This window comes from Procambarus clarkii, chromosome 92 (assembly GCF_040958095.1).
Source record: "Procambarus clarkii isolate CNS0578487 chromosome 92, FALCON_Pclarkii_2.0, whole genome shotgun sequence".
NCBI lineage: Eukaryota > Metazoa > Arthropoda > Malacostraca > Decapoda > Cambaridae > Procambarus > Procambarus clarkii.
Genome location: NC_091241.1, coordinates 9,690,665 through 9,705,749, shown reverse-complemented (window position 1 = coordinate 9,705,749; position 15,085 = coordinate 9,690,665). Strand labels below are relative to the sequence as shown.

The window sequence follows — 15,085 nt, the reverse complement described above, 5'->3', positions numbered from 1 at the left end:
ATGATTTCTGTGTTGTTTGCTAAGATTTCTCTGGTGATGGTCTGGTTGTGGGAAGAGATTATATGTTCCTTAATGGAGTCCTGTTGCTTATGCATCGTTAATCGCCTGGAAAGAGATGTTGTTGTCTTGCCTATATACTGAGTTTTTTGAGGCTTACAGTCCCCAGGAGGGCATTTGAAGGCATAGACGACGTTGGTTAAAAAAATTGAGCTACTCTTATTACAAGCACGCTACTTTTAGACCGTCAGCTCGCTACTTTCAGCAATTTAGATCTGGCAACCCTGTGACCGGCAGTGATGTCAGTTTTGACGGCAAAGATGAAAGCAGATGTCCATTTAAGTAAGATATTTGGCCCTTTTTCCGTCTAAATCCCGCGTTTGACCACATCTCCCATCATGGTAGTGTTGGGGGAGTGTACTGGGTGTGGCCGAGGTGAAGGTGTAGTGGTGGAGGGTGATGCCAGGAGTGGTGGGGGGATCAGCTGAGTGTTGTTGTTGTGGTGGTGTGGTGCTGTGGGCCTCTTGCTGCATGTGAAGGTGAGACCAGCTGGCAGGGACCACCATGGGCTTGTTAGCAGCTGGCAGGAACCACCATGGGCTTGTTAGCACCTCTGTGTGTGTGTAGGGCTCATTACCAGGCTGTATGGTTGATGCACGGGGGGAATAGGGGTACAAGGTTACAGCATTTATTGGGGGTACAGAGCTGACACAGTTACAGGACTGATGCAGGAAGATCTGAATTAATACTGAGTATGGTCAGATCATACAAAAGTTTCAACAAAGCTCATTTTATAATTAAAACTATTGCCAAGTTAGGCTGGGTTAGGTTAGGTAGGGTAAGTGAAGGTTAGGTTACCCTAGGGACTTAGAACCTTCCTGGTAAGGGGGGGGGAGAAGGTGGCAGGGCTAATGAGCTGGGGGCTAGTTGGAGGAAGTTTTGCTTGGTTGATTTCTTAATATTTTGAGGATGTAACCCGCAGTTTTCAACTAGACAGTGGTCTGTTTTGATTCGTTTACCTTTCTGGGTGTCTGCCCTGGGTGATGGCAAGATGACATACTTTAAATGTAAAGTGCTTATAAACCATTGCCCCCTGTGCTTCTGAGGGGGCCAGGTTCTGGCTTTGTTCTTTGGTAGGCAACAAGAACTCTGTGACCAATGTCCACAAATAGGAAAGCACTATATCAGTGAGATAGCTTCAGGGAGCCTCCGGGACTCACCCAGAAACTGGCGTTTCATTACATTCAATGCTCGTTTTTTGGCCTAACTATTTTTTTAATATTGACAGGATGAGTGGCATGTGGGCAGTGGCTGTAGGTGTGGCAGAAGAGCTGTGGCTGGACATTGGTGACTCCATATGGGTGGTGCTTGAAGCTCTCCACTTATCTCCACTTGTGCTCAGGCTGAGGGAGGAGATGGTGAGTTCTGGCTCACGCAAGAGGTCACTGGTTCGCATCCTGGGTTCAGCCTTGCCTTTGAAACCTGTGCAGAGGCCGTATTTAAGGTAATGAGTTTTTATAGATAAATAATTTCACTAATTTCAAACAAATTTCTGAGCTATCCCACTTGGTTACTTACCATGGGAAGATCCTTCTTTACTTCCGGTTTGGATCCGGCACATTCGAGGCAGGTACAAATTTTTTTAACTCCTTGTCTGGTCATACTGGTGACACAATGGAAAATATTCAATCCAGCCCCAAAATGTAGACAGAAAAATGTATTACTTCAACTCAAAAACTTTTTCTAATCTTGGGATAAGGGACTGCTAAGCTGTATTTTGCTAACTACTGAACACTTCAGAGGGTCATTAACTCTAATTGCCAGAAACCAATTCAGGTTATTTTTTTTTTTACAAACCCATTGTACCTTCTTGTGAGTACATAATATTGGTAATTTAACATTCTTGCAAAGCCACTAACACACAGCGTTTCAGGCTGATACCGAAACAGATATAGTATTTTACTTATATTATCTTCAGTAACTTTGTTGTTTGTGCTGTAGGCTCAGATTAATGAGTACCTCGTGTGTGTGTGTGTGTGTGTGTGTGTGTGTGTGTGTGTGTGTGTGTGTGTGTGTGTGTGTGAATATGTACCAACCAGTGACAATTTATCTTCTATGCATCTGGTTGGTTTGTGGTTTTCAGCATTGGTGATTCCCCTTTTTGAGTTTCCTGACTGCATATAAAGTTATTGCTTACAGTTCTGGTTCAATAGTGAACTAGCTGTAGTTTTCTCAGGAGTTTTCCCATGCCTTTTAACATTTGGTTTTGTGGCCAATAGTGTGTTTATGTTGTGGATGAAGCACGTTCTTCACCTGTGTGAAGAACGCAGTCCTGTTTGTTCACACTTTTTATAGCTATTCATTTCTGTAATTATTTTTGTTCTGGGAAAGACTTCTTTGCTCATCCTTGCCATTTTTAGTTATGGTAAATATTAAATATAAATAATCCAAAATAATATATAAATTTGTTTGAAATTAAAAATAGTAATAGGTTATTTTGAATGTATCCAGTTTGGTAATATATAGAAAAGTGCTGAACCTGGTTGTGTTTGTATATTCTGTTTTGGTTGCCAGGTGCTCTTTATTGTGTATTAATGCAAGGTGATCATCTACTCTGAAGGGCTCCCTCACAGCCCTTCAGGGAGAGAATGAGAGAGAGAAAGAGAGAAAGAGAGAGAGAAAGAGAGAGAGAGAGAGAGAGAGAGAGAGAGAGAGAGAGAGAGAGAGAGAGAGAGAGAGAGAATGAGAGAAGAGAGAGAGAGAGAGAGAATGACAGAGAATGAGAGAGAGAGAAAGACAGACAGACAGACAAAGAATGAGGGAGAGGGAGAGAGAGAGAAAGAATAAATGACAGCCTGTAATAAAATCATTAGTTTTAAATGCCTTTATTTTGATAAATACTGTAACGGGTAATGTTCTTCCAGGTATGTTGACCTGAGAAGTTTGAGCACATCATGTGACTCCCTCTTCTCAGCTCACACTCAGGGTCGCATAGAATCCAGGTGGCTGGCTGACACAGAGTGCTCTTCTAGATTTAGGTGAGTACTTTAGCCCTATTATAATTTTCATGTGCTATTTAAGACAGTATGGCAAGCACTATATTATAATGCAATGGATTTCCCAACAAAATAGGAAAGAACATGATATTTAGCCGATTTTTTGCTAATGCTAACCTTTAAATTTTCAACTTCCATAGATTATATATATTATCACGCACATTGTATATTATTACATGTATATTAATTTATTTGAAATGCAATATTATAGCTACTATTATTAAATAGTTGTGTTTCATAACCTTGTTTCCTATCATAGTTCTCAAGACATGATTCATAATTGCTCCACATTCGTGACTACTTAGTGTCATCACTAACTAGTAAACTAGGAGATGTGGGATGTCATCCTTTGATCTATAATTATAATAAAATAATAATGTTTATTATTTGTTTATTCAGGTAAAAGTACTTACTGTATATTCAAAATGAATTACTAGTACTCTTATAGTACTAGTACTTGGTACTATAAGAAGTACTGTACAAGTACTTATTATAGTACTGTATAGTACTTGGGGCCCTGACGGCTGAGTGGACAGTGCACGGGGTTCGTAGTCCTAAGGGTTCGGGTTCGATCCCGGCGGAGGCGGAAACAAATGGGCAGAGTTTCTTTCACCCCTGATGCTCCTGTTCACCTAGCAGTAAATAGGTACCTGGGAGTTAGACAGCTGCTGTGGGCTGCTTCCTGGGGATATGTGTGTGTGAAAATTATTATTAAGGACTTTCCCATAATGCTATGCATGCTAGTGGGTGGCTGTACAAGAATGTAAGAACTCTTGTATATACTGTACTGTATAAATAAATAAAATACAAAATTAAAATACAATGTGCTTTGGACAAATGCTTTCCTTCGCTATGATAATGGAAAATGGAGCTGTTAATATTAAAAAATTATTAGTTACGTTGTTTAAAACAAAGACTGTATAAGATGTATTAAGAGATGCACTAGCCAACACTAAATGATTTTATATTGTTCCGTAATATGAAAATTGTAAGCTAAAGAATTTTTTCCAGATGTTAACTTTACATATTTGTATTTTATGTTTGTTGTTGTTTACCAAAAAAACTTTTATGTTCACAGACCCATTTTCTCACGCTGTGACACAGCACCGGAACTCTTTCCTCTTGGTAAGGATAAAATTGACAATGGGAATGGTGACTCTACCCCGAGATCGTCAACACCATTCAGTTTGACATCCGAGATCGGCCCACAGCGCAACAGTTATTTACACCACAACTATTTGCACCACTCTCAAGATACACTGGTGTCTCAACACCCTCATGATAGCTTCCAACACAGCACTTTGAATCTTACTTCAATACACGCAACATCTCCATTTACAGACCCAACAGCATTAGCTAAAATATCAGCTTTAGAGGATGAGCTTTCTCAGCTTCGCTCACAAATTTCAGCAATATTAAATCAAACAAAACGTCCAGTCACCCCTCCACCAAGTCCTACCTTTCTGACAGCGCCACCACCACCACCCCCACCACCACCACCACCCCCACTCCCACCCCCACCACTGAGTAAATGTTTTTCACCCCTTCCTCTCCTTAAAGATACCAATAAAAACACATCTTTTTCTGAATTAATTGCACAAAATAAAGAAAGCATTAACAAGCACACAGCACCTTTAGATGTGTCAGTCATTAATCAGAACAACAACTCAAGACCAGTGTCAATGTCCGATGTTCTCAAGGGCCTCAACAAAGTCAAGTTGAAAAAAGTGTCCAGGTAAGGATATGTTGCATGATTGTGTATTATGCTGAAGCATTTTGCAATAGTGTAGTACACTGCTGTTACTCATTGTCTGCTGTCTGGATCATGTCTTATCTTCCCAGTTCAGACCTTGAATGTGTGACTTGCCACTTCCTAGGTGTTGTGCACGAGTTAGTTGTCTCCTATACTGTAGTTAGCAGTGGGTAGTTGTTCTGAAGCATGTGCTTCAAGCAGGTTTATTTGTCTTGTCTTGTGTCAGTTTAGTCATTTTATTATATCTAATCAGTTCTAAGCCTGCCTGCCTTGCTGGTAACATTTCCACAGGGATTCTTTGCATACTGTGGTTTCTGGTGTGGCCTCTGTCATCTATGATGGGGGTATGGTTGTTTTCCTGTGGTTGTCTGGTTTGACAAGATATATTGGTGGCAGTACCATCTTACCTTATGTGGGGTCCTTGCCAGTTTAAGCATGCTTCCTTGCTCCATATTTGAAGAATACAGAGTTATCATTCAGTATCTTTTTTTCTTTTTCTTTTTCAATTATGAGTTAATATTATAATCAGCAATGTAGGCAGTCTCTCTAAGGCAAGGCTGTAAACAAGAATCAGTCTGGTGAAACTTGTGGGTAGAGGTATGCCAGAAGAGGTGTTACTCCTGGCTGATGTGTGGTGGTATTGAGAGTAATAGTCTCTTCAGCTAGTTGTCTCACATTCTTACATACCCATTAGTTGCTGATTTGTTGACAGGGGGAAGGGGGGCGAGGGGGAAGGATTGGTGTTTAACCACTTGGACAGTCGGAGATTGAATGCCTACATACATGAAGCAAAACCATCACTCTATCATCTATCCCAAATGGTTGGGTACCAACCATTCCTTCCTTCCCCCTGCTCCATCCCAAATCCTTATCCTGATCCTGATTTCGTGTATTGACTGAGGAGAAGCACCTAAGTCTGGTGAAGTGTGCAAACATGGGAGTTCCAGCTGTCGGCACTGATGTAGTTGCTACGGGTTCATTGTCTTCAAATCTTTATCTAGTACAGTTCCATGTAGGTTGTAGAGGTACTGTACAGTACATTATAAGCTGTATATGTATTGTACAGTGTATTATAGGCTGTACATTTACTGCACAGTACATTTAGGCTGCACATGTACTGTACAGTTCAAGCCTAGGGAAAGGCTTGTCTTGTGACAACTGGATCAGTAAGGCTGTTGCTTGGAGTGGTCTGCAGGCCCACATAGCCACTACAACCCAGTTGGTCCAGCACTTTCTGCAGAAACTTGTCCAGTTTTATCTTGATATTTCCACTTGTGTTCCAGCAATATTTCTTCTGTTTGGTGTTAGGAGGTTGAAGAGCTCTGGACCTCTGATGTGTTCTCTGATTGTGTTCATGACACCTCTGCTTTTGAGTCTATTTTGCACTTCCTGCCATAACTTTTGCTACAGTACAGTGCTCTTAGCTCATCCTCTCCTCTCATTTCATGTGTAATTCTTCACCATAAATAATGTGAGGTTAGACTGAATGCATTGATAGGCACATGCATTTTAAACTTTATCTGTCACATTCCTTCAATTAATTTAGAATTCATGTATTGAACCTAGAAACTAGTGAACTGATATTTTGTTCCAGTATAAAAATATTTTGCAAAGATACATGTTGTCCTTTGTTGAGACCAGTAACTTGTAATGATGTTTTGTTTATTTTGTATTATGTTTTTTGTAGTTTGGGGTTTAAAGTTTTCTACTGTATATGTATCGCTTGCTTTGGTCTATAATCATCAGGTCCCCTGGTGGAACACCAGTAAGATCACGACCAAAATCACCGTTACCAGGTGATCCCGCATCAATTATTGCAGCTGCACTGAAGAAACGCTTTGCAAATATGAATTATACCCCAGAGAAGGATAATCATGACGAGAGCAACGAATTTAGTTCTTCTCCAGAAAATACCCCACAAATAAACCGCAAAATCCGGTCTGAAGTCCCAAAATGTAAGCTAGTCGAAGAAGAACCTCCTAAAAAGAACCTGTTTCAGTTGCTGAAGAAATCACCTCGAATACCTAAACCCAAGCCAAAAGAAGAAGAGAAGCCTTCACTTCCAATAGTAAGTTGTTTATCTTGGGTTCTCTTAGCTAGTTTGCAGCCATTATTGATGTTATTACTGCAGACTTGTGCTTACATATTAGTGCATATGAGTTGTGAGATGTAGTTGAACCTTGCCTTTTTGGCTATTTGTACCCTGGTGCATTTTAAAATGTCTTAATATTTAAGTAAACATTCATACTTCCTTTAGAAACTGTTGATGGAGGTGACTTCCACAACTACTACTTTCAGTATTTTCTGCTTGTTAACTACCTGCGGTCTCAAGGGTGTACCTGTATTTCCTTTTGTGTGTGCATGTATGTGTGTAATTACCTAAGTGTACTTATAGGATGAGAGCTATGCTTGTTGTGTCCCACCTTCCCTGTAATCTTTGTTATATGATGCTTTCAAATTTTTTATGGTTTTGGCATCCAATACTTTTTCACTTAAATTGTTCCAACTATCGACAAGTCACTTCACAAAAGAGAACTTTTGTATACAGTATTTTTTTTGGCTTCTTTGTTTCCTTAACTTGAATATATAGCATCTTGTTCTTGAAGTTACAGGTTTAAAATATCCTCTGTGTCAACCATGTTGATTCCTGTTACGATTTTGTACATGTTGATCATATCCCTCTTTTTCCTTCTATCTTTACCGTTCCTGTGTGTTCTAGCTTCCAGAGTAGCCACTTGTGTGGGACCATTAATAAAAGTCTTTTTAATAGTCAATAGCATTTATCTTTCCAGATAGATGCTATTGGCTCATTTCTCTCTTTCCAGTAAGATCTCTGTGGCTCTACCATGAAAATTAAGTATTGTAGATTTGTTATACAGAAGCTTGCAGTTCGAAAACTATCCTGACTTTTTGGTATTATTGTGTCATTTCTCTATAGGTATTCTACCCATTCAGCTTTAATTATTTTCACTAGTGATTAGTCTACCACATTATAGATACAGGTCTATAATATAGTCTTCTCTATTACCTATTTGTAGATTGGAACTATGTTTGCCTTTTTCAATGTTTCTGCCAAGATGCATATTCTCTCAGAACCTAAGGTGAAATCTGGCCTGACAACTTTGTTTCTGCATAACTCGGCCGTTTTTCTCCCTCGTTGTTTGACACATTAAGGCACTCTGGGTTATGATCTAAAGTCTGCATTGTGTTTGGTTGTCTGAAAATCTCATTTTGCAAAAACACACTTTGGAATTGTTCCCTTAATGTTTCTCACACATCCTTTTCAGTCTGGGAATCATTTCCCAGTTTTACTTTCTGGGTTTTATCCTTTACAACTTTCAATTAAACTTTACATGTTTACAGACTATGGAGGAGGTAATGAAGTTTTCCTTGTAACTTTGGGTGGACTTCAGGTTGTGTTTATTTTAAAATTCATTGTGGTCCATAAGGTAATGTGGTGACCTAGGATGCGGGTTTGATTCCACTGCCCTGCTCCCAAGATTTTCTCTTTAACAGGTACTCTTGACCACTAGTTATTTTAAAAAGTCTGGATGAGATGGGCTATATAGGAAGATGGGCTATATGAGATGGGCTATAGGAAGTGAGAAATGTCTCTTAAGTTACGTTTTGGCTACACATTATTAACTCATGGGCACTTAAGGAAACGGAGACCTGCACCTTACAGTCAGAACTGCATTGCTCTACTAACAGTCGTGCATCTATTGCTAAAAGGTTCTGACCTACAATATGAATAGAAATGTTTCTTCCTCTTTATTTCTCATTGCCATTTGTCCTTCGATAAAATTTTCAGGAATCTGATTGCTTTGACTTTGCTCATCTTTTGTGTTTCAGGACGGTCATTGGCACCCTGGATGATATCTGGGACCTCATGACTACTCTTATAACACAGCCAGTGCTATACAGCTTCCTGGGCTTATTGCTTTCTTTGGATAATTAATTAATTACTTTTAGATTGATTATAGGAATATTTGAAGTTGGACAATAATGCATATTTCTGCTATTCTAGAGTGAACAAATGTTTATTTTCTTGCAGTTTGGTCAGCATCTTTTGAAAAAACGTACTTCTGTAACGCCCGAATCAAGAGACAGTGCAAGCCCTTCTAGTGAAGCATCGGATCTCTCGCGGTGACCTGCATAACACGCTTTAATTGCAGCTGCCCCGAAATGGACCCTACATCATTTTTTTGATGAAAGAGGATCTTAAAACAGAAAATAGTTTAGGTTGTCTTTATAAAATGAAATGTGAATGACTCAAAATACTTGTAATATAAAAATATTTTTAGTTACTGCATTTATAAATAAAATACAAATGTTGCATTTATAATCTCTCTTGTGATAAACTTAATTATTTTAAGTGTGTCCTTCAATACCTGATTCATACCTGAGAAGGAGCACATCTTGCCAGCATTAATGCACTTGTAATAATAGTATAGAAAATATTGACTTATTTTTTCACACACAATTGCACAAGTAAAATTTAGAATTTACTGTTTAATAAACATTTATATTTATACTCACTGAAAACACAGTAGCAGGAGATGTCTGTGAGGAATTATTGGAGCAGGGTGAGCTTGATTTATTACTTAAATCTTGATTGGAGTTTACTACAAAGATTTTCAATTCAGTTTCTTCACTATTAATGACATTTAGTTATTCAGTTTGGGTTTTATACCCACGTGTGTATGTAGAGAGGCAAATAATGCATTCTTAATGCAATGTTGGTGCTATATCTTAAGTGTCATTGACATTACTGTACTGTATTGCACCACATAAACTTAACAGTTCTCCCAAGAGTAGTGTGCTGTTGTAACAATGTTATGAGTACTCTAAGTCATGGCCTGAAAGGTTGTTAAGGTTACAGCAAAGCTCTGTATGCTGTAAGAAAAGTCATTAAGACTACAGCTAACCTTCTTATACAAGGAACACAGCTGTTTACTGTCAGGGGCCTAACATTGTTTTGTGCCTACTTACTTGCCGTCATGAAGTGCCTAGTCGACGTAATTCTATATACAGTACAGTATACATATGTTGGTGAAATATTTAAGGCAGTTTGTTGTACCATCTGTAAATAACATTCCATCACTCGACTCCAAATGATTTCGGTCAAAAACATTACAAATTACTTTTATATTTGACCATATTTTTATTATCTCATTGTACACATTAAAAACAAATTTAATGATCTTTTAACTAACTCGGTAACTTTTATGATTCATTGAAGTTTATGAAAGTTATCGATTATGATTGCTACCTTCACATGTATGCAGTAGCTCTGTTTTATGTTCTTGTGTTTGTTAAATATTTATCAATTAGTATCTGATTCTGTGAATCTTCATACTATAAACATCATTAGTTTAAAATGGACAATGTTAAATTTTTGTTTTAAATTTTGGTTATATTGCAGCTGGTGTACTTGCTTTAGCAGTAAATACAGTGCAACCTCAATTTAACAAACTATATGGAACTAACTCCAATTGGTTGCAGTGAAGGATTCGCTGGAACAGGAGTTGCCTTCTGGAGGCCCATATTTGTGAACAAAATCAGGAAATCTCAAAAATAAAACAAACCATAAAATTTAGTTTTAAATGTGCTCATTAGTTTTCCCAAGACCCCAGCTCCTTTCTTTTAATTTTGCATCCATCTATGAAAATCATTAAAAATGTATTTGGAGCCATATTAACATATCAGTAGTTACCATTTCATACTCTAATATTTCCAATGCTCAATGGGCAGAATTCACGAGTGAAATTTTAATTTCAACCTCATGAAAGACAGCTACCAAGAGAACCTATATGTAGAGAGATTTAACCACATTTAGCATATTTCCCATGCCCAAACCTTGAAATAACATTTTCAATGGAAGAAGGGGCCCCTATTTTTCTAAATTAAAACCTCTGCAACTGAAAATAAAAAAAATCACAGAATTTTGTTTTAAATATATTCAATGGCTTTTCCAAGGCCCTCCACACTTATTCTAACCTTATGACAATCTGTGAACATCATAAAAAAGTTGATTTGAGCCCTACTAAAAGTGTTACTATTCATACCCTCATATTTCTCATTCTTTATGGGCTGATTTCATTAAGGAAATGTTTAATTTTAACCTATGATATGATGGGCAACTTTTCCAGCAGTCTGTGAACTCTGTCCCAACATCCTAAGCGAATCTGCACATCCCCCATTTCAGTAGTAGTTTGTATATTCGGGTGAGTAAATCCAGCCTGGAAAGTGTGCATTCCAACCGAAGATTTGCCGAATTGAGGGTCCACTGTACATTAATTTATTGAGGAATTGTAAAGAAATTGAAATCTTTTTCTTAAGTGGATTACTAAAAATTTATTGAAAAAAAGGCAAGTTTTTCAGTCATGTTTTTAGAAAGTAGGAAATGCATAAGTAATTTTTTTAAATAACGAATTCTTTGAAGAAAATTATATTTGTTATTAACACTTAACGTTCCGACCCATCAATGCATATCTGACCTAAACATTTCGAGCACCACCGGTTTCCACTTGGCGACGCCTAAAATTTTTGTATTTTTTGAGGGGGGGGGGGGGGCGGTGGTTATACACTAAGTATAAGTTTGGTGTCAAAATGTTCATAAATGAATTTACTAGAGGATAGATGCAAAACAAAATGTATTTTAATAATAGCGTATGGAGCTGAATAAACAAACGTTTATGAACATTTCAACATTTCTCGTATATTTTCCAACATAAATAGAAATACAAAAATATGGAATGATATTTAAATACAAAAATACGGAATGCACACATGATTGGTCTATATTGCTGTAAAAAGAAAAGAAGCATAATTTGTCATACTTATTAGATGATTTCCAAGGCATTGTGAAAATATTGTATTCACTAGCAGAAGAATGATCATCCCGAGTGATCGGTAATTGGCCAAGGTGATCTATCGGTGATCCTCTGATAATTTGGTTTGTCCCCCCCTGATAATCTATCAGGGGGACGTTTTCCAAAATATAAAAAATGTAAATAAAACAGTTTGATTTTCTCGAATTTTCTTGAGATGGCTGATATATTTTACCGTAATGCTAACGTGTTACAGTAATGATATAAGTTTAACTTTTGCACTGCTCGAATTATCATATGCTATTTTTTTTCCATTTGATTTGTGAACTGTTTTTAATTATTCACATCTTGTGATTTGTGAGCTGTTTTTAATCATCCACATCTTGTGATTTGTGAACTGTTTTTAATCATCCATAGCTTGATGTAGGATTTTTAAGTAGCTGTGCTGTCTAAGGGTTGATGAGGTGTTTAATATATGATTGAAAACTGAAAAGAAATAACTTTTGGGTACTTTGCCACTTATCAGTCATCAAATTGTAATGCTCTACACCATCACTGTAACAGTACAGTAACTACAGACACCTTATTTCCCTCACGGGCTATTCATGCCCGCACCACCTCTTGGGTGGTTTAATCTTCATCAATCGCTTTATTTCCCTTAGTTATTTATGTATAAGGTATACTACAACCTTATACAAATAACTACTACTACTATGTCTACTGATGTTTTATATGCTAGTTGTAATTTTTTGTTTCCTTCTCCCACACTTAATCACATTAGAAATAAATGTTAAGTGCCTAATTGTGATCTTATGATGCTCAAAAATATCTCAAGGGATATGAACACAATTATCTATGTCTAAAATGAAAGTACAGTAATCAAACCTGGGTGCTGTGTCAGCCCCTAAATAGTGTACATATTTCAAGTTTTGTCTTTGACACATTGTATTTAACTTTTGTGATAAATTAAGTAGCTGTATATAATTTAGGTAGAGTTAATCTAGCAGAGTGGTTTTTTATTTTGTTTTTTATTCCTGCTTAAAATTCTGTTTGATGCAAGCAAAAACTGCAAACTATTTTTGTTTGCAGTTTTCTTTTATGATTGATATGTGACCCAAGATTTATAGTTCTGAATCACTGTGTTGTTGTATAATTCTAACTTCATGATTGATCTGTCTCCCAAGAATTATAGTTCTGAATTACTACTGCTATATATAATGATAACTATGATTGATCTGTGACCCAAGATTTATAGTTCTGAATTAATACTGCAATCTGTAATGTAACGTCAGAATATGTTCCACCAGCTAAATTCTTTGCTCAGGAATATCTCATCTTCAGTGATTAAAAACTGCTCTCCTTCATTGATTATGTATATCACACGTTTCCGTGCTTATTTGGTAGCTTAGATATGAAGGAAAAATCCATTATCAGTGCTATGTGGCAGCCACTTTCTGTCTAAGGACAGGTGTATCTCTCTCTCTCTCTCAGAACAGTATTTGTATAGGTGTAGATCATACTATTGTATCTTGTATTGTACATGAGAAATATTTTAGAAGCTGTCGTGAACAAAAATGACAGGGACCAAACCAACGGCAGTCGCTTTTTACTGAGCAGTAGGCAAATAAAGTACAGTATTTATCTCAGCAATGTGTATATAAGATACTCCACTGAACATCACTCCGTTTGTTTTGGTGAGATGTGTATGCACACACTTTCCACATGAATTCAGTGACTTATCTACTACAGCGGCTAATATTTTATTTTTGCATCAAATAACAAAATATATTTTATTTTATTTACTGAACATGTAGAGGTGTTGAATGACATCGTTGAACTGTAATATTCTCCCATTGCAGCTCACTTTTAAGTGATACTCATATAATTTTCTCTTTTGTTACTATATCTTTGATGCTTTGCTCCATTGGGACCTGAAGGTTGAACATAAAAAGGATCTATCTTAAGTTATCATTTATTTGTGTGCATATAATTATGGTAACTGTATAATTAGCAATTGATCACACAGTCTTAAAAATTAAAAGTAAATTTTTAATGCTTTTTTTAATGTAAGTTTTTTAAGATTTCTTGCATATATTTTATCATTGTTGGTATTGGCTGCTGGTGCTTAACCCTTAGACTGGTGAATTTTATTATTCAGAAAATGCTTATGTGAATTGTTAGCAGACTAAAGGTTAACTACACACTGCAAAAATGGCTCTGGTGCTTGAGTTTTCGTGTACTGCACTAAGAACATTGATTATACTGTGCCATATACAGTACTTAAGCTTTGTAAAAAAATATTAATAACTGAATTTCAAAATTGATTTAATAATTTGCTGTCCGCCTCCTCCCACTGGGAATTGTGCATCTCTCATTGTTTTACTCTTATGTTTACAGTATTGTACTTATGTTCCATTTTTTTACTTATTAGTAGTACCTACATCATCTTGTATTTTACTGTCTTCAGCATTTTACAAATTCTGTACTGCAAATATTTTAATTAATAAATGTCAAAGAAAAATGTCTACCGATCCCTACTGTATATAATGGATATCCATACTCACTACAGTGCATCCGCCCAAATCTGGACGGACACCACTATAATGGATCTCTTTCAGCTACAGATTTAATCCACCTACCAAATTTATCTTGTTGGATCTTTATATAAAAAAAATAAAATCTAGATTTGGGAGGAATCTAGATTTGTAAGGTATGAAACCCAGGTAGATGGTTCATCATATAAAGCAATTAACATTTTTATTGCTAATTTCATATTTTTTTACTAATATTGCATTATTACTTGTAAATACTGTATTATTCAAAATACATTTGTGCATTGATAACTTAATATGTTTTACTAAGCATGTAATTTTTATAGCAGAGTTTGTGATAATTTCTGGAGGAGGTTCCACACATCAGAGCTTGACGTCTTTAATAGACTGAACCTGGCCCACTCAGAAGTGTGGGGAGCAGAGGATTGTTATGATCAGCCTCATTAAGGAAACGATCAGAAAGTAAGCAAAGCAAAACACAACTGCAAGGTTCACAGAGAAACAAGTGAATCAAACAACTCGACAAATGTTGAAACTCGATGGGTTTAAGCAGACTCGGTAGTCTGTTTAAACCTCTCTAGTTACACCTGGCTACTTCCAGGTGTTGCTGGCTCTTTGACTCCTCTTGAATGGCTCTAAGAGGGTTGGTCTTTCAGGGTTTTTTGTTAAGGGTGAATTAGATTGCTAGTACATTCAGCATGCCAGTGATCCTTAGGTCTGTGTTTGGCATCAGTTCGTTTGAAGAGCATCCCTAGTGCCAGGGTGTCGTCCTGCATGGTCCATACCTTTAGGCCCTGGTATGCCCTATTGGTCATGGGTGTGTGGCGCGTTATAGATCACTCCGCCGAACCTGCACTTACTGCTTGCGAGTTTGAGAGATGTTCGTCGACATTG

At 37.1% G+C, this 15,085-nt stretch overlaps 1 protein-coding gene across 3 annotated transcripts; it reads left to right on the top strand.

Annotated features, from left to right (window-relative positions):
* Window positions 1-257: 257 nt before the first annotated feature.
* LOC123775074 (mitochondrial fission regulator 2) lies at window positions 258-14,160 on the top strand. Of its 3 annotated transcripts, none has more exons than XM_045769903.2 (6): window positions 258-339; window positions 1,286-1,501; window positions 2,922-3,035; window positions 4,132-4,788; window positions 6,553-6,874; window positions 8,861-14,160. In XM_045769903.2, the coding sequence occupies exons 2-6, from the start codon at window positions 1,287-1,289 to the stop codon at window positions 8,954-8,956; spliced, it is 1,404 nt and encodes a 467-aa protein (XP_045625859.2). In that variant the 5' UTR covers window positions 258-339; window position 1,286; the 3' UTR covers window positions 8,957-14,160. The 3 variants fall into 3 exon arrangements, with proteins under 3 accessions (XP_045625859.2, XP_045625858.2, XP_045625857.2); XM_045769902.2 differs by lacking the exon at window positions 258-339 and adding an exon at window positions 420-536; XM_045769901.2 differs by lacking the exon at window positions 258-339 and adding an exon at window positions 578-600.
* The last annotated feature ends 925 nt before the right edge of the window (window positions 14,161-15,085 follow it).

Bases quoted from the DNA above. Each gene is read 5' to 3' on its own strand.
- LOC123775074 (XM_045769901.2), top strand. The intron at 3,036-4,131 runs GTGAGTACTTTA...TTATGTTCACAG, and splicing joins GAGTGCTCTTCTAGATTTAG to ACCCATTTTCTCACGCTGTG. The intron at 6,875-8,860 runs GTAAGTTGTTTA...ATTTTCTTGCAG, and splicing joins AGAAGCCTTCACTTCCAATA to TTTGGTCAGCATCTTTTGAA.